This window comes from Hyperolius riggenbachi, chromosome 2, assembly GCF_040937935.1.
Source record: "Hyperolius riggenbachi isolate aHypRig1 chromosome 2, aHypRig1.pri, whole genome shotgun sequence".
Classification (NCBI taxonomy): Eukaryota; Metazoa; Chordata; class Amphibia; order Anura; family Hyperoliidae; genus Hyperolius; species Hyperolius riggenbachi.
In genome coordinates, this window is record NC_090647.1 from 263,741,762 (window position 1) to 263,766,092 (window position 24,331).

The 24,331-nt window shown below is 46.0% G+C and overlaps 1 protein-coding gene across 2 annotated transcripts in view; it reads right to left on the reverse strand.

Moving 5' to 3' along the window:
* The window catches only part of RFFL (ring finger and FYVE like domain containing E3 ubiquitin protein ligase), a 373,130-nt gene that overhangs the window by 47,219 nt on the left and 301,580 nt on the right, over positions 1-24,331 (reverse strand). For both annotated transcript variants that reach the window (XM_068268602.1, XM_068268601.1), the window contains exons 2-3: positions 12,695-12,867; positions 2,454-2,795 (exon numbers count right to left, since the gene is read on the reverse strand). In XM_068268602.1, coding sequence (XP_068124703.1) covers positions 2,454-2,795; positions 12,695-12,859 — 507 coding nt within the window. In that variant the 5' untranslated portion in view covers positions 12,860-12,867. The remainder of the gene's footprint in view (positions 1-2,453; positions 2,796-12,694; positions 12,868-24,331) is intronic.

Sequence of the window (24,331 nt, forward strand, 5' to 3'; positions counted from 1 at the left end):
GTGCAGGAGTGCAAGTGTGCAGGAGTGCAGGAGTGTGCGTGTGCAGGAGTGCAAGTGTGCAGGAGTGCAGGTGTGCGTGTGCAGGAGTGCAGGTGTGCGTGTGCAGGAGTGCAGGTGTGCAGGAGTGCAGGTGTGCGTGTGCAGGAGTGCAGGTGTGCGTGTGCAGGAGTGCAGGTGTGCGTGTGCAGGAGTGCAAGTGTGCAGGTGTGCGTGTGCAGGAGTGCAAGTGCGCAGGAGTGCAGGTGTGCGTGTGCAGGAGTGCAAGTGTGCAGGAGTGCAGGTGTGCAAGTGTGCAGGAGTGCAAGTGTGCAGGAGTGCAAGTGTGCAGGAGTGCAAGTGTGCAGGAGTGCAAGTGTGCAGGAGTGCAAGTGTGCAGGTGTGCGTGTGCAGGAGTGCAAGTGTGCAGGAGTGCAGGTGTGCGTGTGCAGGAGTGCAGGTGTGCGTGTGCAGGAGTGCAGGTGTGCGTGTGCAGGAGTGCAGGTGTGCGTGTGCAGGAGTGCAGGTGTGCGTGTGCAGGAGTGCAGGTGTGCGTGTGCAGGAGTGCAGGTGTGCGTGTGCAGGAGTGCGTGTGCAGGAGTGCGTGTGCAGGAGTGCGGGTGTGCGTGTGCAGGAGTGCGGGTGTGCGTGTGCAGGAGTGCTTGTGTGCGTGTGCAGGAGTGCTTGTGTGCGTGTGCAGGAGTGCTTGTGTGCGTGTGCAGGAGTGCTTGTGTGCGTGTGCAGGAGTGCTTGTGTGCGTGTGCAGGAGTGCTTGTGTGCGTGTGCAGGAGTGCGGGTGCGCGTGTGCAGGAGTGCGGGTGTGCGTGTGCAGGAGTGCGTGTGCAGGAGTGCTGGTGTGCGTGTGCAGGAGTGCTGGTGTGCGTGTGCAGGAGTGCTGGTGTGCAGGAGTGCAGGTGTGCGTGTGCAGGAGTGCAAGTGTGCAGGAGTGCAAGTGTGCAGGAGTGCAAGTGTGCAGGAGTGCAAGTGTGCAGGAGAGCAGGTGTGCAAGTGTGCAGGAGTGCAGGAGTGTGCGTGTGCAGGAGTGCAAGTGTGCAGGAGTGCAGGTGTGCGTGTGCAGGAGTGCAGGTGTGCGTGTGCAGGTGTGCGTGTGCAGGAGTGCAGGTGTGCGTGTGCAGGAGTGCAGGTGTGCGTGTGCAGGAGTGCAGGTGTGCGTGTGCAGGAGTGCAAGTGTGCAGGTGTGCGTGTGCAGGAGTGCAAGTGTGCAGGAGTGCAGGTGTGCAAGTGTGCAGGAGTGCAAGTGTGCGTGTGCAGGAGTGCAAGTGTGCAGGAGTGCAGGTGTGCGTGTGCAGGAGTGCAAGTGTGCAGGAGCGCAGGTGTGCGTGTGCGTGTGCAGGTGTGCAGGAGTGCGTGTGCAGGAGTGCGGGTGTGCGTGTGCAGGAGTGCGGGTGTGCGTGTGCAGGAGTGCTTGTGTGCGTGTGCAGGAGTGCTTGTGTGCGTGTGCAGGAGTGCTTGTGTGCGTGTGCAGGAGTGCGGGTGTGCGTGTGCAGGAGTGCGGGTGTGCGTGTGCAGGAGTGCGGGTGTGCGTGTGCAGGAGTGCGGGTGTGCGTGTGCAGGAGTGCAGGTGTGCAAGTGTGCAGGAGTGCAAGTGTGCGTGTGCAGGAGTGCAGGAGTGCAAGTGTGCAGGAGTGCAGGTGTGCGTGTGCAGGAGTGCAAGTGTGCAGGAGCGCAGGTGTGCGTGTGCGTGTGCAGGTGTGCGTGTGCAGGAGTGCGTGTGCAGGAGTGCGTGTGCAGGAGTGCGGGTGTGCGTGTGCAGGAGTGCGGGTGTGCGTGTGCAGGAGTGCTTGTGTGCGTGTGCAGGAGTGCTTGTGTGCGTGTGCAGGAGTGCTTGTGTGCGTGTGCAGGAGTGCGGGTGTGCGTGTGCAGGAGTGCGGGTGTGCGTGTGCAGGAGTGCGGGTGTGCGTGTGCAGGAGTGCGGGTGTGCGTGTGCAGGAGTGCGGGTGTGCGTGTGCAGGAGTGCTGGTGTGCAGGAGTGCTGGTGTGCGTGTGCAGGAGTGCTGGTGTGCGTGTGCAGGAGTGCTGGTGTGCGTTTGTGTGCGGGTGCGCGTTTGTGTGCGGGTGCGCGTTTGTGTGCGGGTGCGCGTTTGTGTGCGGGTGCGCGTTTGTGTGCGGGTGCGCGTTTGTGTGCGGGTGCGCGTTTGTGTGCGGGTGCGCGTTTGTGTGCGGGTGCGCGTTTGTGTGCGGTGCGCGTTTGTGTGCGGGTACATGTTCATGTATGTGTATACACATACATATACGTATATATACACACACACTGTATATTATAGTAGGAAGTAATGTGGACAGGCAGTAGTATATTAAATTGGAGATTATTGCTCAGGGGTAAATGTGGCAAGCAGCAGCTTGACAAAAAAAAAATTATTTCTGCAGAAGTACATTTCTGCTGATCAGCTGACCACCACACTTATAGATAGGCCCAGTCATGTCTGCATAGTGTAGGAGTGATCTGAATTACTTACTGCTGGAATGTCTTGTGTTGGTTGCGTTTGGGTTGAATTAATGCCTTCTGTGTTGTTGCTCTGATTATTGGGAAAGGAGGGTGCAGTATTCACATTTGAGTACGAGACAGGCTGTAGTGTTAAAACAAGCTGCACTAGTTCCTCTTTCTCTCGGCATAGATCCGTTGGTATGTCTCTCATTGACAAGTAATCTCGAAGATCTTTTACTTTTAGCTTTAATAACTCATCCCGAGTGAAGGAGGTAGAGCGTATCCTTCGGCACAGCTGACAGAGAGGTAGGCCATCATTTAACTGCTGCAAACATGATCCACAGAAGTTGTTTCTGCAGTCCATGCATGGAACCTGGAGACATCAAACAAAGACATGGGTTGAGAAACAAAAACTTTTTAAGACACTACAACAGAACATGCATATAAAACAACCTTACCTAATAAAAAGGCAAGTGTCCCTGCGTCCCATGTCCGTCCGTGCTTTTTGTGCACTGTGCATGTGCAGGGACGAAGAGACACTGCCAAAAGCCGGAGGACGGGGCCAGAAGGGGCTGGCGTGCACGCATGCGCACGGTGCATTAGGGACAGACCTAGCCTGTTTTTAAACGGCCTAAGTCACTAGTATCTATCTATCTATCTATCTATCTATCTATCTATCTATCTATCTATCTATCTAATATTGAAAATGCATACGTTTGAATGTTTGGATGTTTGTTACTCAATCACACAACAATGGCTCAATGGCTGCGCACAAATGATTACTGCAAACAAGTCTATTGTCTGCATCAAGTACAGTCCTGTAAACAAACAGTCCAACACTGTCAATCCAGTATACAGACAGTCCAACACTTCTTCCTAAGTTCCATGCTGCTTTGCCTCTGATCACCTTCGGCAAGCTATCACCACCACCACACCCCTCACAGTGGGCACTCACCGCCATTGTATGACCCTCTATTAGATGGGTCCTCAGCGCTTATGGAGTCATCAGGCCGCCCCCTGCCACTCAGGAATCTGGTCCACTTTGTTGAACTTGTTGCAGGATCATATACACCTTTATAACATAATCAGCTCTCATAGCGTAACACTGTAAAATCAGTTTTATTTTAAAAAGAATGCACACTTACAAACATGAGGCTTGGTGTTGGCCACAGAGTTTTAGTGGGCTCTACCCCAATCGTAGGCCGCCGGGTCGGCTTGCCGCGCTGACTTGGTCCACCTCCCGTGGTCACTCCACCTCGCCCCTCTGGTGTCTGCAGGTTGCTAAAATGTGGTCGCGTAAGCTTGACCGGTTTCGTCGCTATAGACTCCTCAGAAGCGCTTCTGAGGAGCAGCTATAGCGACGAAACCGGTCAAGCTTACGCGACCACATTTTAGCAACCTGCAGACACCAGAGGGGTGAGGTGGAGTGACCACGGGAGGTGGACCAAGTCAGCGCGGCAAGCCGACCCGGCGGCCTACGATTGGGGTAGAGCCCACTAAAACTCTGTGCCCAACACCAAGCCTCATGTTTGTAAGTGTGCATTCTTTTTAAAATAAAACTGATTTTACAGTGTTACGCTATGAGAGCTGATTATGTTATAAAGGTGTATATGATCCTGCAACAAGTTCAACAAAGTGGACCAGATTCCTGAGTGGCAGGGGGCGGCCTGATGACTCCATAAGCGCTGAGGACCCATCTAATAGAGGGTCATACAATGGCGGTGAGTGCCCACTGTGAGGGGTGTGGTGGTGGTGATAGCTTGCCGAAGGTGATCAGAGGCAAAGCAGCATGGAACTTAGGAAGAAGTGTTGGACTGTCTGTATACTGGATTGACAGTGTTGGACTGTTTGTTTACAGGACTGTACTTGATGCAGACAATAGACTTGTTTGCAGTAATCATTTGTGCGCAGCCATTGAGTTTACATTGTGATATATCTATTTAAAGGGGCAGCGCACCACCATTGTCACCCATATATATTATATATCAGCGCGGTTTTTATTGTATTGATTGACAACAATGGCTGAATGGATTTAAATGAAATTTGGCACACACATAGTACATTACCTGGAACAACATATAGGATACTTTTTATCCCCATAACCAAAAAGTGGGCGAAGACAAATACAAATTTCACCGGGAAAATGTAAACTGCAGCCATTCTTACACCGTTAATGGTATGGTTCTCAAACTTTGCCCAGTTGGTCGCTGGGTGACTGGGATTAATAGTCAGAAAAGTGGGTGACCCCTACAAAAAAAGTCACTCAAAATTCATCTATTGCTTTTCAAGGGGAATATTTAATTGCTGCCATTCTTGCACAGTTAATGGCATACGCCTCAAACAGGGTATAATTGGTCATTGGGTGACTTGAGTTCAAATTCAGAAAAGGGGTGGAGCCACATCCAATCAGATTTGTTTCATTCCAATGCAACTTCTTGATGCCAAAGACCGCAAAGCTCACAAACTAGGAGTAATTAAGTAATTGTGTCTTAGGGTTAGAAGTGGGCGGAGCCAAAACACACACACACATACATTATAATATCTTTCTCACACACATACCACCCCACAGTATAATATACGAAGATAAAGAGGAGGAGGCACTAATTGTTGCAAAGAAGGTACCTTTAATCCAGGGTAGTAGGATACATCGGGATGGAGTGGGGGTGAAGGAGGCCTGACAGCTGTTTCGCTTACAAAGCTTCCTCAGAGGCCAATAGAAGGTTCCTTCTATTGGCCTCTGAGGAAGCTTTGTAAGCGAAACAGCTGTCAGGCCTCCTTCACCCCCACTCCATCCCGATGTATCCTACTACCCTGGATTAAAGGTACCTTCTTTGCAACAATTAGTGCCTCCTCCTCTTTATCTTCGTATATTATACTGTGGGGTGGTATGTGTGTGAGAAAGATATTATAATGTATGTGTGTGTGTGTTTTGGCTCCGCCCACTTCTAACCCTAAGACACAATTACTTAATTACTCCTAGTTTGTGAGCTTTGCGGTCTTTGGCATCAAGAAGTTGCATTGGAATGAAACAAATCTGATTGGATGTGGCTCCACCCCTTTTCCGAATTTGAACTCAAGTCACCCAATGACCAATTATACCCTGTTTGAGGAGTATGCCATTAACTGTGCAAGAATGGCAGCAATTAAATATTCCCCTTGAAAAGCAATAGATGAATTTTGAGTGACTTTTTTTGTAGGGGTCACCCACTTTTCTGACTATTAATCCCAGTCACCCAGCGACCAACTGGGCAAAGTTTGAGAACCATACCATTAACAGTGTAAGAATGGCTGCAGTTTACATTTTCCCGGTGAAATTTGTATTTGTCTTCGCCCACTTTTTGGTTATGGGGATAAAAAGTATCCTATATGTTGTTCCAGGTAATGTACTATGTGTGTGCCAAATTTCATTTAAATCCATTCAGCCATTGTTCCTTCTATTGGCCTCTGAGGAAGCTTTGTAAGCGAAACAGCTGTCAGGCCTCCTTCACCCCCACTCCATCCCGATGTATCCTACTACCCTGGATTAAAAGGTACCTTCTTTGCAACAATTAGTGCCTCCTCCTCTTTATCTTCACATATGCATGCTTGCCTCCGGAGTGCACAATTGAGAATATGAAGTACGTAATCCGGTGAAGTCACATACCCTTTGGTGGACATCTAGTGCCAGGCTTTTCCTTTCCATTTGCACAGTATAATATACAGTGGAGGAAATTATTATTTGACCCCTCACTGATTTTGTAAGTTTGTCCAATGACAAAGAAATGAAAAGTCTCAGAACAGTATCATTTCAATGGTAGGTTTATTTTAACAGTGGGAGATCGCACATCAAAAGGAAAATCGAAAAAATAACCTTAAATAAAAGATAGCAACTGATTTGCATTTCATTGAGTGAAATAAGTTTTTGAACCCTCTAACAATAAAAGACTTAATACTTAGTGGAAAAACCCTTGTTTGCAAGCACAGAGGTCAAACGTTTCTTGTAATTGATGACCAAGTTTGCACACATTTTAGGAGGAATGTTGGTCCACTCCTCTTTGCAGATCATCTCTAAATCCCTAAGGTTTCGAGGCTGTCTCTGTGCAACTCTGAGCTTGAGCTCCCTCCATAGGTTTTCTATTGGATTAAGGTCCGGAGACTGACTAGGCCACTCCATGACCTTAATGTGCTTCTTCTTGAGCCACTCCTTTGTCGCCTTTGCTGTATGTTTTGGGTCATTGTCGTGCTGGAACACCCATCCACGACCCATTTTCAGTTTCCTGGCAGAGGGAAGGAGGTTGTCGTTCAGGATTTCACGATACATGGCTCCGTCCATTTTCCCGTTAATGCGATTAAGTTGTCCTGTGCCCTTAGCAGGAAAACACCCCCAAAGCAAAATGTTTCCACCCCCATGCTTGACGGTGGGGACAGTGTTTTGGGGGTCCTAGGCAGCATTTTTCTTCCTCCAAACACAGAGAGTTGAGTTGATGCCAAAGAGCTCTATTTTGGTCTCATCAGACCACAGCACCTTCTCCCAGTCACTCACAGAATCATTCAGGTGTTCATTGGCAAACTTCAGACGGGCCTGCACATGTGCCTTCTTGAGCAGGGGGACCTTGCGAGCCCTGCAGGATTTTAATCAATTGCGGTGCAATGTGTTTCCAATGGTTTTCTTGGTGACTGTGGTCCCTGCTAATTTGAGGTCATTCACTAACTCCTCCCGTGTAGTTCTAGGATGCTTTTTCACCTTTCTCAGAACCATTGACACCCCACGAGGTGAGATCTTGCGTGGAGCCCCAGAGCGAGGTCGATTGATGGTCATTTTGTGCTCCTTCCATTTTCGAACAATCGCACCAACAGTTGTCACCTTCTCTCCCAGCTTCTTGCTAATGGTTTTGTAGCCCATTCCAGCCTTGTGCAGGTCTACAATTTTGTCTCTGACATCCTTGGACAGCTCTTTGGTCTTTCCCATGTTGGAGAGTTTGGAGTCTGCTTGATTGATTGATTCTGTGGACAGGTGTCTTTTATACAGGTGACTAGTTAAGACAGGTGTCCTTAATGAGGGTGACTAATGGAGTAGAAGTGTCTAACCACTCTGTGGGAGCCAGAACTCTTAATGGTTGGTAGGGGTTCAAAAACTTATTTCACTCAATGAAATGCAAATCAGTTGCTATCTTTTATTTAAGGTTATTTTTTCGATTTTCCTTTTGATGTGCTATCTGCCACTGTTAAAATAAACCTACCATTGAAATGATCCTGTTCTGAGACTTTTCATTTCTTTGTCATTGGACAAACTTACAAAATCAGTGAGGGGTCAAATAATTATTTCCTCCACTGTATGTCATCATACACAAAGTATTTTCAGCCTGCATCATAAAAGGTCAAATCATTGCTAAGGCACAGTTTAAAAGCAGAATGACAGAGCCTACAGGCTGCTAATTATAAGCTACAGGTCATGAAAGTTTGTGGCCTGAGATGCCAAGGAAACACACACACACACACACACTAACCTGACTACTGTAGTAACATCATGATGTGTGGCGGGTAAACAAAGCCTGGCTTTTGTGACCACTTGGATCAGCAGATCACTAGCAAAACAAAGACTTATTTCTGTACAGAGAGCTACACACTTTGGGCTGTAGCGCAGCTCATTGTGATTTCTTTTTGCAGTAGATGAAGGTTTTTCAGTTTCAGCCTTGATCTATAGCAAAGCTTCATCATCCTCAGACCATGCATTTTTATTGCTCTCCAGGGGCCTGATTCACATAGCGCCAGTAAAATGAGTAGGTAGCGCACGGCAATATGACTGGTACTACCGGCACCAAGGTTTTGCGCTGTGACATGTGCTTCTGTAACAGGAAAATAATAAAGAAATAACTTTTCATGCACATGACCTGACAGCTGGCATAAATCAAAGTAACGCAATGAGTTGTATGAAGCTTTCAATCACCCATCCGTAGTTTTGTAATAAAATGCCTCATCAGTGCCCAAAAATTCATTCAAAAAACTGTGTAGAAATGTGCAGAAAAAGTCCTAAGCAAACGTGGTGTGTACTTGTGGGGCAGCGTTTGCATTTATCCCTGTGAATTCTGGCTGCAATTGTCTGTGTTTTCACACTTTGGTCTCCGTGTTTTGCTGATTTATCTTTTTCTGTGCAGGTTTTGAATGCAATTTTTGTGTATATCAATGAAGATTATTTATTATAAAATTATAGGTATCACATGCGATTTTCCGTTGTTTACATTGACTTGCATTATACGCAAATCGCAGCATTGCTATGCGATTTAAATAAAAAAAAAAAAAAAAAAAAAAAGTCTAATGTAAGGACAATGATTTGCATTAAATGTGCCATGAACGTGAATTCGCAAAAAAGCAAACTGCACGCAAATGTTACAGACTGGAGTATTATAACTACTTTCTCTTATGGGTGTGTGCAAGCCACTACAATAACATAGCTGATAACTTACTACATTTTCAGCAATCCCACAATGTTCGGATATGAGCCAGGTGAGGTTTGCAACCTTTAGCCATCTAATAACCAGGGCTGTGGAGTCGGTACAAAAATCTTCCGACTCCAACTCCTCGGTTTATGAAACCACGACTCCAACTCAGACTCCGGGTACCCAAAATGGCTCCGACTCCTCGACTCCGACTCCTTAGTTTAACACTTAACAGGGCTGTGCATTTTGTACAAAAATCATCTGACTCAGACTCCTCAGTTTATGAAATCAACAACTCCGACTCCAACTCCAAGTGCCCAAAATTTCCCCGACTCCAACTCCGACTCCACAGCCCTGCTAATAACAAACAATCATTAACCACGTAACGTCCGCAGTGTTAACCCCCCGTAACGACCAGGCTGTTTTTGTAAAGCTGGGCTGTGCAGGCTTTTCAGCCTCCTGCACAGCCCAGCTATTGAGCCCAGTGATCGGACTCACCTCTTTTTTTGTCCCTAAGGGGACATGCCGCCTGAGGTGTCCGATCGCTGTGGTGTTTTTTTTGTGTGTTTTTTTTTCCAGCCTCTGTGAGGCTCTCTCTCTTTCCCTCCCTCCCCTTCGTGTTCTGAATTGGAACAGGACAGCGATCCGTCCTGTTCCGCCTCTCATAGGCATCAGCCTATGAGAGGACGGCGATCCCCGGCCAGTTGTCAATTCAGTAATAGCCAACAGCAACTTATTTAGTGTAAAAGGACCCTTAGCTTGGCACACACTGGACACGACTGCTCAGTGATACCATTAAGAATCTCCTACGTACGTACTGAGGTGTTGCAACCAACTAATGTACCTGATTGGAATTTACAATTAAATGAAAGAACTGCAGCAGTACCAGGAGCCTTGTATCTTTTTGGATGATAAATTATTCTGCATCTTCAGAACCAGAGCATGCTGCTGTATGATTGTATTGGCAGTCTCATTTTAAAGACTTAAAAGAGACCCAGAGATGAGTGTCACCACAGGTTTTTTTTTTTTTTCTTACCCGGGGCTTCCCCCAGCCCCATAAGCATGACTCAGTCCCTTGCCGTCCTCCTACGATGTCCCATTCAGCTGCGGTGGGCCCAGGTAAGCGGCTCAGTGGCGTCAGCCCATGACTTTCTGCGCATGCGCGGATCCCGGCTGACGTCAGTCAGACTGAGCAGTTTACTGGGGGTTGAATGCGAGAGAACGTCGGCGCTGAGGAGGACGGCGAGGGACACATCCATGCTTATAGGGCTGGAGGAAGCCTCGGGTTAGTAAAAAAAAAAAAAAAAAAAAAAATGTAGTGAGACTCATCTCTGAGTCTCTTTAAGCTTTTGCGCAGGAGAGACAAGGAAAAACGGGGAAATCCACCCGGCATACGTATACAGAGAACAGCCTGTCTAATTCTCCCTTATATGCAAGCAATCAGCAGCTAAGGTTTATAGTATCATTAACATTCCTACTTTCAGTAAGTCAGTCCTAGTGGCTTGATTCACAAAAACGTGCCAAGTGTTAGCACGCCAGTGAAAAGCCACTTAACACGTGCAAACTACCCCTTCATGCGCTAATATGCGCATAAGAGTTTGCGCGCGTAAAGTTTAGTGCTGCGCGCATAAAGTTTTGTGTGCAACGCTTCACTGCAAATCAGCCGCTTCGCATGCTAAGTAGCGTGATAAGCATACTTTGCATGCGGAGTGGCTGTTTTGCACGTGAACGGAGCGTAGCGCCGTATGCACGCACCGCAGTGTGCATGCTAAAATAGCACGCGAACAGTAACAGCTTTGCCCGTGCAAACTATTTAGCACCCTAGTTTGCACGTGCAAAGCCTCAACACATGCTAACTGAGTTAGCATTGGTTAGTGAATCAAGCCCCTAGACTCTCAGTGGCAATCTCTGAGTAAGGAAAATATAAACCGAACTGTTGTAGCAGCTTTGGGTTTCTCAACACAACATTTCTGGTCCCACGTTTGGACATACTTACATTCTATGCATGTGGGCATTATCTGCATATAGGCATGGCGGGCATGCTGGCTGACTGGTTAGCACTTTCTACTTGCAGTGCTAAAGTGCTAGGTTCAAAACTCAGCACATAATATTAACAGTACTTGGAGTTTGAATGATCTCAGGCTTGTAGGCGGTTCCTATGTATGCCCCCAATTTCCTCCCACATCCCTAAAGCACACAAGTGGAAACACTGTATTGGCTACCTTGCACAGTCATAGACAGCATGAGGGGTTCTTGTCTTCAGATTCCATCTTAAGGGGCCCATACACCTAACTATTTTCCAGCCGACATACAGCAGATTCGATCACTGTGATCGAATCTGCTGTGAAATCGTTGCGCAAACGCTGACAGAACGATCAATTTCCTTCCGAAATCAATACTTCCCATCGATCAGTCCGTGTGGAAGATTTTGCTCGATCACCGGCGGGTCGTGAGTGCGTCAATAGCGGCGTTCGAATGCTCAACGACCGACACTAGCTGCAATACATTACCTGTTCCGCCGGCGCGTGTCCCCGCTCTCTTCTTCTCCGCGCTGGGCTCCGAGTCCGGCTGGCTTCACTGAACTTCCAGATTCGATCAGAGAGGGATCTATCTGTTGGTCGATCTGATGGCAAATCGACCGGTGTATGGCTACCTTAAGGAATTACTGGTCTCCAAGCTTGCTATACCAAGCACAAATACAGAGCACCACCTGTATCACTACCCTGTAAAGCCCTACTTATATGCAATGAAACCAAAGCAAACAAAAGTACTAACAGTTTTACAAACTACATTGAGGCCACGTTCACATTACCAACACAGATGGCCGTGCGATCGGAACCGCAACGCATATGAACTGAGTTTGCATGCGTTGCGTGGCTGATTCCCATTCACTGTAGTGAATGGGACAGCCATGCATTTAGGCAAAAATATGCGTGCAGCATGCGTTCGTGGACAGCACTGGTCCGCAACGCATGTAATGTGAACATCAGACAGTGCAGTCTATGCACTTCTGAAGTCATGCGTTTCTGCCTCCTACACGCGTTGCCGAAATACGGACGGCAACGTGTGTAATGTGAACGAGGCCTTAATTTTTTTTTGTCTGCAGTGACAGATTCAATTTCAGTTAGTAATATAGCAAAATATGTAATCTTATCTCAACAGCTTTATACATTATTCATTAAAAAGCTTTACATTACAAAGTGGTGCAAACCTTCATCCTTTGACTATTAATTTACAATAGGGATGTATGACTAGAACTGTGGAAGGGATTAGATTGTGAGTTCTTCTGAGCAAGAGGCATTTTTTCATATTTTTCCGTCGGAAAGCCACTGGGAGCTGCAGGATGTGTAGCAGATGGTGTCTGGACTACAGGTAGTCCCCAGTTAACGAACGATATAGGGACTGTAGGTGCGTTCTTAACCTGAATCTGTTGGAACATTGAGCCATCTCTGTCATTTGTACCTCCTCTGTGCCCCCTGTGCCTCCAGTGTCCCCCTCTGTACCTGTTTATACAAGTTTAAAAGCCATTTTTTCTTGTAGTTTTTGAGAAAAATCGGTTTAAAAAAATTCAAAGTCCAATTTGAAATTTTTTTTATTTTTTTTTACTTGTTCCCATGGAAACAGAATCCATGCCATTCGTATTAGCGGGTCGTTCGTAAGTTGGGGACTAGCTGTTTCTGCACAGAAAACCTCTATAGTTCTGCCCCCGTTATCCCCTCAGAAATGCTGGTTAGTGGAGACTTCCGGATGCTCGAGTTCCGGATAATGGAGGGTTTTATTGTATATGCTTTGTCAAGTTCTGCCAAAGTCAGCACTATATAAATTACACATTAACAAAATGCAATAGTTGGTTTACCTTCCTAGTGCTTTGGAGTCTGGTACCACAGGCTCTGCAGGTAACCTCAGCTGCAAAGGGAGGAGTTGTTCTGACAGTCTGAGAGGAGCGATCCGGAGCACTCCGTGGGATCTCTTCAGGGGGGCCAGTATCTACACACAGCCAGTTACAACATGCAGCCCACATAATAGCACCTGCCAATAGGAAATAAAGAGTCACAAAAAGTAGCAAATACAAACCAAAAGGTGCATGTGCTTTACAGCTTTATCATTAGTTGTATGTGGGCCGGTGCCTAAAGAAACTGAAAGGTTTTGACAGCTTGCAAGGAAATCATGCATAGTTAGTCATTGATGGCATCACCTAAACATCTTTTGAGGTTATGTCTTTGGAGCTTTAACCAGTTCCAGATCAGGGCTGTATAAACAAGTACTTTCACATTTTCAACCACTGCGCACCCGCCACGATCTGTAAATGTGAACATGTGTTCCCAAAGCCGATCAAAGTAACAAATCATCATCAGCATCAGCGAGATGCCTGGTCATTCACAAAGTGAAAGTAATACACTTATACAAGACTTCATGTGGACTGTTTACAGTACACAGGATTAGGTGTAGAGACAACTAGTGGTTAAAAATTAAACACATTCACATACACTAAAATAAATTAAAAAACAAATCCCCTATTAGCCATCAACCCCTTCAGCTCCGTTCCTGCAGTTACCAAAATAAAGCACTATAAGCAATAAAAGGAAAAGGGCAAAGAAATTGAGCCAAAAAATAAATAAATAAATAAATAAAAAAAAAAAAACGAACATAAATATGTAGACCTTGCTTCCTGTGAGCTCCCGATTTCTGTACTGCTCAGCCAAAGAAAATCTGTCTTGATTTCCTGATCTACTGTATATGTTTTTTTTTTATTTGCTTTCACTTTCCTACCACATGACTTGCTCGGGGACTTTCTCACTTGGTCATCCTGCAACAGCTGAAGAGAATACTGCTTGCTTTCACTTTGCCATCTTTAGAAAAGATCCCCCAGTACAATAACAAAGTGATGAGCTCACTACACATTGTCATCTATTAAAAATAATCAGAGGAAAATTGCAGAAAGTCCGTCCTATGCTTGTAAATGTCTCACTGCCCCACCTTATCTGGGAAGCCACACATTTTATACTGTCACAATGACTCAACATTTAAGTTTATTTACAACTCGTCATAGTCTTTCACAGTTCAAATCAGTGTGATAATTATTCCATCTCTGCATTGTACATCTAGATTGCAAGCTTATAAGGTCAAGGCTCTCTCCCCTATTGTTACCTGTAACTTATGTATGTTTTGTTAGACAAGGCCTCTTTTCCCAGTGCATTCATGTCTTCATAAAGCACCTCTGTATGGTGTATTATTGTATATCCTACTTTGTGCTGTCAGCCAGTAATAAGTATGCTCACAAAGGGAAGTGGCATGTTCCTGTGGAGGGGTAGGCAGAAATAGTTGTAGGAGTCTCCCTGCTGCTTCAATTAGTACTAGACAGAACCCTCACCACAATGATGGAAGCCATAAAAGTAAGGCCGTAGACACACTGTGGGCTTGATTCACTAAACCGTCATAACTGATATCACAGTCTCGCTACCATTTTTCACACGCAAGCACAAATTATCGCGTGAAAACTGCCGCATTTTCGCACGAAAAATGTTACGCGTGCAAACCGCGAGCGCAACCGCGTTATCAGTTATCACGGGTTTAGTGAATCAAGCCCTATGAGTGCTTTCTGAGTGCTTCTGATCAGTGCTTTCTGAGCATTTTTAAAAACAGTAGAGGAAAAAAAAAAAGTATTGGGATGCGTCGGGGCGTTGAATAATGACTGTGTACCTCAAATATTTGGGGGAGCTACCTCTTGTCACTATATTGCCCATCAAGAAAAAAAACTTACAGGAGGTATCTTCAAACAGTATCAAAATTTATTGAAAAATGTATCATAAGCAGTCACATAAAACCCCCCCTTAAAAAAAATACATGGCCGTGTATAACACAGGTCAGCTGACATTGTCCACTCGCTCTCATACACCTGCCTAAATGTAGCTCATCTGGTAAACAAAATATGTAAGAACTGAACTCTAAACCATAATGTCCTAGATTCCAAAGATAACTCCTGTATCAACAAGTTAGGTTAGGATGGTATAAATCACCAGTGCTTAGCTTGCACTTCACAAAACATGCACTAGTGTACAATTTGCACTCCACAGTTCTGTAACACATACTAGGATGCTCTCCAATATATTCAATGGATATGGGGATATCATCTAAGCCACGGAGCTATGCTTGCAGACTCAAATCCTGATCAAGTCCACTGCACTTCAAACAGTATGGATACACTCCCTCCAGTGATAGCCGTATGGGAACTCCAGAAATCACCATTCCAGCTGTATAGCATAATACTGTGACTTCACATCCCAATTGCCAGCGTTAACAATGCTCCATCACCCGGATAGGGCTCGCCAGGCAGAGTTACACAAAGTGGGATCACACAAACGTGCCCGTCCGGGTTCTCACCACCGCAGGGCTGTGTACAAGTGCCCACTCTCAGTTACCGCCAAAGCGCTGCTCTCCGCTCCGTCTCCCATATAGTCCATGGACAGCTAAAGAGGACGGCTTGCTGCAGTATTACACGCTGGTGCGCTTTGTGTATGGCGCTGGTCAGCGTGCAGATGTCAGCAGCCCGTCACGTGACATGTTTCGCTTGACTGTCCCAAGCTTTTTCAAACGTAGGTTTTTAAAAACACTCCCATTGGCTTGCATTGAAATTGTGGTAAAATTGCTGCAGTCACATTTTTTTTTTTTTTTGAAAATTCATTATCGCTGAGATTTTAATAACAGTCGAAGAAAACGCTCAGAAAGCGCTAATGGTCAGAAAAACACTCATAGGGCTGGATTCACAAAGCCGTGATAACTGTTACCACGGCTGTGAAAAAAGTGCTTTGCAGGAAGAATGGTTATCGCACGCAAAAATTCTTGTTTGTGCGATAACGCAAATTTATTGCAGAACGTTAACGCGTGAAAATTCCCCGTTATTGCGCAAACGCACATTTTTGTGCGCGATAATCGTTTTCACGCTAGATGTCACGCAAAGCACTTTTCACAGCAGGATAACAGTTATCACTGCTTTGTGAATCAAGCCCATAGTGTTTCTATAGCCCAAGAGGGATCATTCATCTCTTCTGATTCATGTGGTCTATATTGCACCAACACTGAAGGACCACTAGCGTGAAAAAGTTTAAAATACATAAAATGTTGCAACCTACTGTAAGTGACAGCAACATAGAGAAAAAGTAATTTATAGTGCATATTACATGTATGTATGTATGTATGTATGTATGTATGTATGTATGTATGTATGTATGTATGTATGTATGTATGTATGTATGTATGTACAAGTATTTTAAATTTTACAATTTTCCACAAAAGTGTTTCTTTAAAGGAAACCTAAACAGAGCGATATGGATGTTTCCTTTTAACCCCCTTGCCGGTCCAATTCCCGTGGCAAGGGGGCAGCAGAGCACTTTTAATTTTTTTTTTTATATCATGTAGCGAGCCCAGGGCTCGCTACATGATAGCCGCTGAGCAGCGGTATCCCCCACCCACTCCGATCGCCTCCGGCGATCAGAGTGAGCAGGAAATCCCGTACAGAACCGGATTTCCTGCTGGGCTTCCCCGGTTGCCATGGCCGGGACGTCAGAGGGAATCCCGATACACCCCTCAGCACTGCCTGGCACTGATTGGCCAGGCTGCGCAGGGGTCGGGGGGGGGGGCGCGGCAGGTAGCGGCGAATCGGCGGGTGGCGGCGGTGATCGCGTACCACACGCAGCTAGCAAAGTGCTAGCTGCGTGTAGGGAAAAAAAATTTAAAATCGGCCCAGCGGGGCCTGAGAAATCCTCCTACGCAGGTTACCCCGAGCTGAGCTCAGGATAACCGGCAAGGAGGTTAAACAATACCAGTTGTCTGGCATCCTGCTGATCTCTTTGGCTGCATTAGTAATTGAATCACACACCTGAAACAAGTAGGCAGCTAATCCAGTCTGACTTCAGTCAGAGCACCTGATCTGCATGCTTGTTGAGGGGCTGTGATTAAAGGATTAGAGACACAGGATCAGCAGGAAAGTCAGGCAACTGGCATTTTAAAAGGAAAAATCCATATCCTCAGTTTAGGTTCACTTTAAACTCACCTGCACGTTCTTTGTTGAACTAAAAACACAGCCAACACAAAAGCCAAGTTCACAGTGGTCAGTTGCATAAGCATAACGCACACATGAGTGTGAATGACAATGGAGACTGGACACAGACTTTCATATAAAGCCTGCATGCAAGAGAGTTAGAATAATGTGATCAGTTACAACGCAGTACTGAACAGCCCCATAGAATTGAATAGGCAGCAGTTGACAAGCAAAATTATTCTGCAATGCAACTAAGCACTGTGAACTAGTCACAAGGCTGGGGTCACACTGGCAACATGGACAGCAACAACGGATCTAGTGTACAATCCACTGTTGTCTCCTTCCAATCCGATATCCATCATCTATCATACAGCAAAAGAGACCATAGCGGATAAATCCATTTTCTCTAATTGTCATCCGGGACAACCTGAGATCCGGTCCCGCCCAGGATCTGTGGAAACACAAATCCAAGAAGATTAAAAGCCCCCGCCCACCCTCCATCCTCAGTTCATCTGTGTTTCCGCCACGGAAAAACACCTAAGAAGCAAAGCTCTCGTTTGTTTTTTTGTTGTACTCACCAGAGGGTGAGTTTGATGTATACAGGAGGCACAGGCAGTTTGGGCGGATAGCAGGAGGCAACGCGGACTGCAGCCCTCCATTTTTCTTGAGCGGTGTTCGGCTTCTGTGTGGTGTATAGCCGTTACACCGCGCCTCCTCCATCAGACGCCGGCTCTGCAAGGCGCATCCGAGCAGCTGATTAACGCCGGAAGTGAGGTCAGACGTCGCGTGAGCGTCTGACGTCAGAAGGGCGTGGAGGAGGAACTTTGGAGAGCCAGGAAGTGAAACAGCGTGCTCCTGGCGTCTCCGATCAGATCTGCAAGCGGCACAGCAGTGAGGATGTCGCAGTCTCAGAGGGGAGAGCAGCCTCAGCAGCAGCGTGAATCGGAGGCGGCGGGCTCTGCTCCCAGATCCTCCTTAAAGAGACTCCGTAACAAAAATTGCATCCTGTTTTTTATCATCCTACAAGTTCCAAAAGCTAGTCTAATGTCTTCTGGCTTACTACAGCACTTTGTACTATCACAGTCTCTGTAATAAATCAATGTATCTTTCCCCTGTCAGACTTGTCAGCCTGTGTCTGGAAGGCTGCCAAGTTCTTCAGTGTTGTGGTTCTGCTATGAACTCCCCTTTATGCACACTGCCTGTGTGTTATTTAGATTAGAGCAGCTTCTCTCTTCTCTCTTATCTTTTACAAGCTGGATAAATCGTCCTCTGAGCTGGCTGGGCTTTCACATACTGAGGAATTACAAACAAGGGCAAAGCTGTTTGCAGGAAGAAAAGAGCAGCCTGAAACTTCAGTGCACGAGAACAGGGGGAAAGAAACACACAAATGATCTCTTGAGATTCAAAAGGAAGGCTGTATACAGCCTGCTTGTGTATGGATGTATTTTCTATGTGTGGACATACTGTACATCAACCTACTTCCTGTTTTGGTGGCCATTTTGTTTGTTTACAAACAAACTTTTTAAAACTGTTTTTAACCACTTTTAATGCGGCGAGGAGCGGCGAAATTGTGACAGAGGGTAATAGGAGATGTCCCCTAACGCACTGGTATGTTTACTTTTGAGCGATTTTAACAATACAGATTCTCTTTAAGGCTGTGTACAGCACGGAACAGATCAAGGAATCTGTTCCGGAAATTACTCCTCAGGATCAAGTGTATCTTGGATTGGGTCAGTCTTCGGGCAGAGTGTTCCCTATCCATAAAACTTTGCAGGATATTATTACTTCCCAGTGGCAAAATCCTGAGAGGCCGCTGTTTATTCCCAAAACAACAAAGAGGACATATCCCTTTTCTCAGTCAGAAATTGACAAATGGACTAAATGTCCTAAATTAGACGCATCCCTGTCTCAATATTCGAAAGACTTGGATCTATCCTTTGAGGACGCAGGTGTCCTCAAAGATGTTATGGATAAGAAAATTGATGCCCTTCTCAAGAAAGCTTGGGAATCGGCTGCCTTTGGTTTCATTCCTGGTATGTCAGCCACCTGCATTTCCCGAAATCTTAGAATTTGGATGGATAATCTTATCGATCAGATTTCTAAGGGCGCTCCGATTAAGGATTATGCGGCTTCCTTGCCGGTGGTTCTTAAAGCCGTCGCTTTTTTAGCGGATGCAGTTACGGAACTGATTTGTGTTTCTGCGCGTACTACGGCTCTCGTTAACTCGGCTAGGAGGGCAGTGTGGCTGAAGACCTGGGAAGGGGACCAGACCTCAAAGAACAGATTATGTTCTATCCCTTTTGAGGGTAATCTCTTGTTTGGGTCTGGTCTAGAGGAACTGTTATCCCGTTCGGCAGAAAAAGGGAAACAATTCCCAAACAAAAAGAAAAGTTTTAGGGGGAAAAGACCCTTTGTCTCCAAGAAACAGGACACCAATCATCCAAAAAATAGGAATGTGCAGAGGAAGTGGTCCTTTCCCAGAGGGAAGGGTAAAGGGGGGTTCACTCTCGGAAAGACTGAGCCCCCCAAGCCTAGTAAATTACGGTTTACCAGTAGGGGGGAGGCTAATTTATTTTCGGACAGAATGGGAGAAGTTAGATCCCGATCCTTTTGTTTTTCAGATTATAAAAATGGGTTATCGACTTTTTCAAGCCCCCCTCCGCAAAAGGAAATTTGTGAATCCAATTCCGAAGGACCCAGAGAAAGCCAGAGGTCTGGAGATAGAGATTCAGAAACTTTTAGAAAAGAAAGTTATAATACCAGTACCCCAGGAAGAAGTATTCCAGGGTTACTATTCCCATGTTTTCCTAGTGAAAAAAGCAAATGGAGAGTTCTCTCAATCCATTCCTGACATACAAAAAGTTCAGGATGGAAAGCATTCATTCAGTGAGAGCTCTATTACAGGGCAAGGAATATTTTGTGTCGATAGACCTTCGCGACGCCTATCTGCCCATTCCCATTTTTTCTGGCCATCAAAAGTTTTTAAGGTTCGTGATCAAGTCTCATTGCCAAATTCGACATTTCCAATTTCAAGCCCTGCCCTTCGGGATAGCTTCGGCACCCCGAATCTTTACTAAGGTGTTAGCAGAGGTCATGAAGATTGAGGTTGCAGGGAATAGCGATCGTCCCGTACCTGGACGATCTCCTCATTTTTGCAGAAACAGAGGCTCTGACCAGATCTCACAGAGATACGGTGATCACTCTTTTATCCCAGGTTGGATGGATAATAAATTACGAGAAATCAGCCCTAGATCCAGTACAGGAGATTATATTTTTGGTGTACAGGATAAATTCAATAGAGAGAAAAATTTACTTACCATCCAAAAAAATTGCAAACATTTTAAGGGAAGTAAATTTGCTGTGCAGCCAGGAGAGGGGTTCCCTCCGCCAGATCATGCGAGTACTAGGGCTATTCTCAGCATCCATTCCGGCGGTCACCTGGGCCCAACACCACGGCAGAGATCTCCAGTCTCTGCTTTTGGCGAATTGGGACAAGTCCAAACAATCCCTGGACTAACAGATATCTATCCCAGAGGAGGTGAGGTCCAGTCTGGTCTGGTGGTTGGACTCTCAGAATCTAACCAGAGGACGTCTTTGGAGGCAGGAGGAACCAATAAAAAATCTTTACAGGCGCAAGCTCTTGGGGATGGGGCGCAACGATGTTGGGCCATCATGCTCAGGGGCATTGGACGCATGCAATTGCAAAGAAGTCGTCCAACTTCAGAGAGCTACTGGCAGTGCGGGAAGCACTTCTATCTTTTCAATCCCTGATAGAAGGAAGGCACTGTGAGAAAACGCAGAAAAGCCGCCGCGTGTACTAGCAGCAAGGCGGCTGATTCCGCGTCCAACGCGGCGGTCTGCACGCGGAAGCGTGCATCTAGTGACATGGCAGAACGCGGAAAAGCCGTCGCAGGTATTGATAGCGAAGTGGCAGGCTCCGCGTCCAGCGCGGCGGTTTGCACGCAGCAGCGTGCAGCTGGGGTGGCTGAGCCTGTTAGTTCACATAAGTTTAGGAATACACGCGCGCGCTGAAAGGTAGAACTTTAATGATGGCCAAGGGGGGGGGGGGGGGGGGGGGCTTGGAAATCAGCTGACCAGGTTGGTCAGCTGACCTCAGAGCTGGTAACCATTGGTTGATCACTTTAGGGCGGCGCCAGAGAGTATTGCTCTATATATGGTTACTGCTGGCCACTCTCAAATTGTCTGCTGTTGCGATCACTATGTGGAAGCACTCAGACCTTAGTCAGATCCTACAGTGTGTTTGAACCAGGAGGACCTGGGAATTCACACTGAGCCAGATTACTTGTGTTATTATTCTGTTATACTTCAGACTAGTTCCAGGGTGTAGAGACCACGGACCTCACACCCAAGACTAGGGAACTTGTGTTATTATTCTGTTATACATCAGACTAGTTCCAGGGTGTAGAGACCACGGACCTCACACGCAAGACTAGGGAACTTGTGTTATTATTCTGTTATACATCAGACTAGTTCCAGGGTGTAGAGACCACGGACCTCACACCCAAGACTAGGAATGGTTTGATATTTGTTATGACCTGTTGCTTTCCTGACTATCCCTCTGCTTTCTGATTCGGTACCACGCATATCTGATATACTGTTGCTAAACCCTGCCTGCCTCGGATACCGAATCAGCCTTCTGTCTTTTGTACTTTGTCCGTGTGTTGCCGACCTGGCTTGCCCGACCTCAAGAGCCATCTCTCTCCACTTAAGAGATAGTCTCCAGATCTGTCAGTGACATCCACCTCCAGGTGTCACTCACTCTCTGGTCCTTCCTACCTTCAGCCTGACGCCACCCCTTGGAGAGAGTCTCAGGCTGCTGGAAGGTTTCTGTACTCTCTATAACAGTACTTCCTGTACTGCCTAGGGCCACCTGCTCTTCAGGTGGGCTACTCAGTCATACTGTTACACCAAACACTCACTATTTACTTTATTAGAGGTGTCCAGAGGTTAGCACTATATCTGTATTATTGGTGATTCTGCAGATCATCCATAATCAGGTATAGATCTGTATTCTTGGTGATACTGCAGATCACCAATAATCGGATTTTCTCTGAGAGCTGACACCGATCGTTACAGGCACGTGTTCGTTTTTTCCGACAACATCACGACGGTGGCTTATCTTTCGAAACAGGGAGGCACGAGATCAATCGATCTCATGCGCCTATGCTCAGAGACTCTGGACTGGATAGAGCCTCGGGTTCTATCATTGTCTGCAATCCACATAAGGGGGACTCAATGTGGAGGCGGATTTTGTTAAGTCATCATCAGGTGAATCAATCAGAATGGGAACTTCATCCGGAGGTTTTTCAGATGGTGACAGACAGGTTCGGTATCCCAGATGTAGATCTCTTTGCATCTCCAAGGAACGCAAAGGTGAAAATTTTTCTCCCTGCACAAGTGCCAGAGGTCACTGGGGTTGGACGCCCTCAGCTTCCCTTGGGACTTCAATCTTTCCTATGCAATTCCACCAACAGTGCTTCTGCCACAGGTGTTGGGGAAGTTTCAAAGAGAGGGAGGGAACATGATCCTGATAGCTCCACTATGGCCAAAAAGACCATGGTATGCGACCCTGCTGAGGTGGTCAGTAGGTCCACCTTTTCTTCTGCCCGCTCGTCCAGATCTGCTAATCCAGGGCCCTCTTATCCACCCCAGTTATTCAAACTGGCCGCCTGGATCCTGAAAGGGTAATTTTGAGGAATAAAGGTCTTTCTGAGAAGGTAATTGACACTGTAATGAAGTGTAGAAAGCTGGTAACTCAGAAGATATACCGAAAGGTTTGGAAAGTTTATCTGGCCTGGTGTGGAACTAGAGCTAGGGATCAGAATCTGACTAGTTTAGTTTTAGAGTTCCTTCAGGAGGGGTCAGACAGGAGGTTGGCACTCAGTACCCTTAAGGTTCAATGTTCAGCGCTTTCTATACTATTGGATAGGCATCTAGCGCAGGAGGAGTTGGTAAAAAATTTCTTCAAAGCATTACAGAGGTCTACACCAGTAAAGCAGAAAGTATTTCCGCAGTGGGATTTGTCCTTGGTCCTCAAAGGTCTAACAAAGGCTCCCTTTGCACCCATTGAGGAGATTGAGATGAAATTTCTTACCTTGAAATTAGCTTTTCTGATCGCAATTACGTCGGCTAGACGTTTAAGTGATTTACATGCATTATCCATCAAAGATCCTTTTCTAATCATTTGCCCTGATAGTGTCAGGCTCAGAATGGATCCAGCATATCTTCCTAAGATAGTTTCTGAGTTTCATAGGTCTCAGGAAATTATTCTTCCTTCTTTCTGTGTCAACCCTTCTGGACGTAAAGAGGAAGAATTCCACTGTTTGGACGTAAAAAGATCTTTGCTAGTATATCTCTCGAGATCAAGAGAATTTAGGAAGTCAAGTAGCCCATTTGTCTTATTTTCGGGTAAAAATAGGGGGCAGCAGGCATCCAGACAAACCATTGCCAGATGGATTAGACAGACCATATCTATAGCATATGAAGGTAGTAATTGTCCCTTACCACCTAATATTAACCACTTCACCCCTGAGGGGTTTTACCCCTTGAACACCAGAGCAATTTTCACCTTTCAGCGCTCCGTCCATTTATCCGTCTATAACTTTATTATTACTTATCGCAATGAAATTAACTATATCTTGTTTTTTTCGCCACCAATTAGGCTTTCTTTAGGTGGGACATTATGCCAAGAATTATTTTATTCTAAATGTGTTTTAATGGGAAAATAGGAAAAAATGTGGGAAAACAATATTTTTCAGTTTTCGGCCATTATAGTTTTTAAATAATGCATGCTACTGTAATTAAAACCCATGAAATGTATATGCCCATTTGTCCCGGTTATAAAACCGTTTAAATTATGTCCCTATCACAATGTTTGGCGCCAATATTTTATTTGGAAATAAAGGTGCATTTTTTACAGTTTTGCGTCCATCCCTAATTACAAGCCCGTAGTTTATAAAGTAACAGTGTTATATCCTCTTGACATAAATATTTAAAAAGTTCAGTCCCTAAGGTAACTATTTATGTTTGTTTTTTTATTGTATTTTTTTTTTTTTTAATTACAACAAAAAATAATTGGGAAGTGTGGGAGGTAATGAGTTAATTTATTGTGTAAAAAAATGTATTTGACTGTGTAAAATTCTTTAAGGTGTAGTTTACTATTTGGCCACAAGATGGCCACAGTGAGTTGGTATTCATGCGACCTGTAAGCATCCGGAAGGACGCTTACAGGAAGCAGTAGGAGGCTGGGAGACTCACAATGATCGCGCTGTTTCTAAAGGAAGCAGCCGATCATTGCGGGGGCTTAGATCAACGAACGGGAATGGATTTTCCCGTTCATTGATCTCCGGGCGAGCGGGCGGCGGCGTGCACGAGCGGCGGGTGCGCGCGCACGAGCGGCGGGAGCGCGCGCACGAGCGGCGGGAGCGCGGAAGG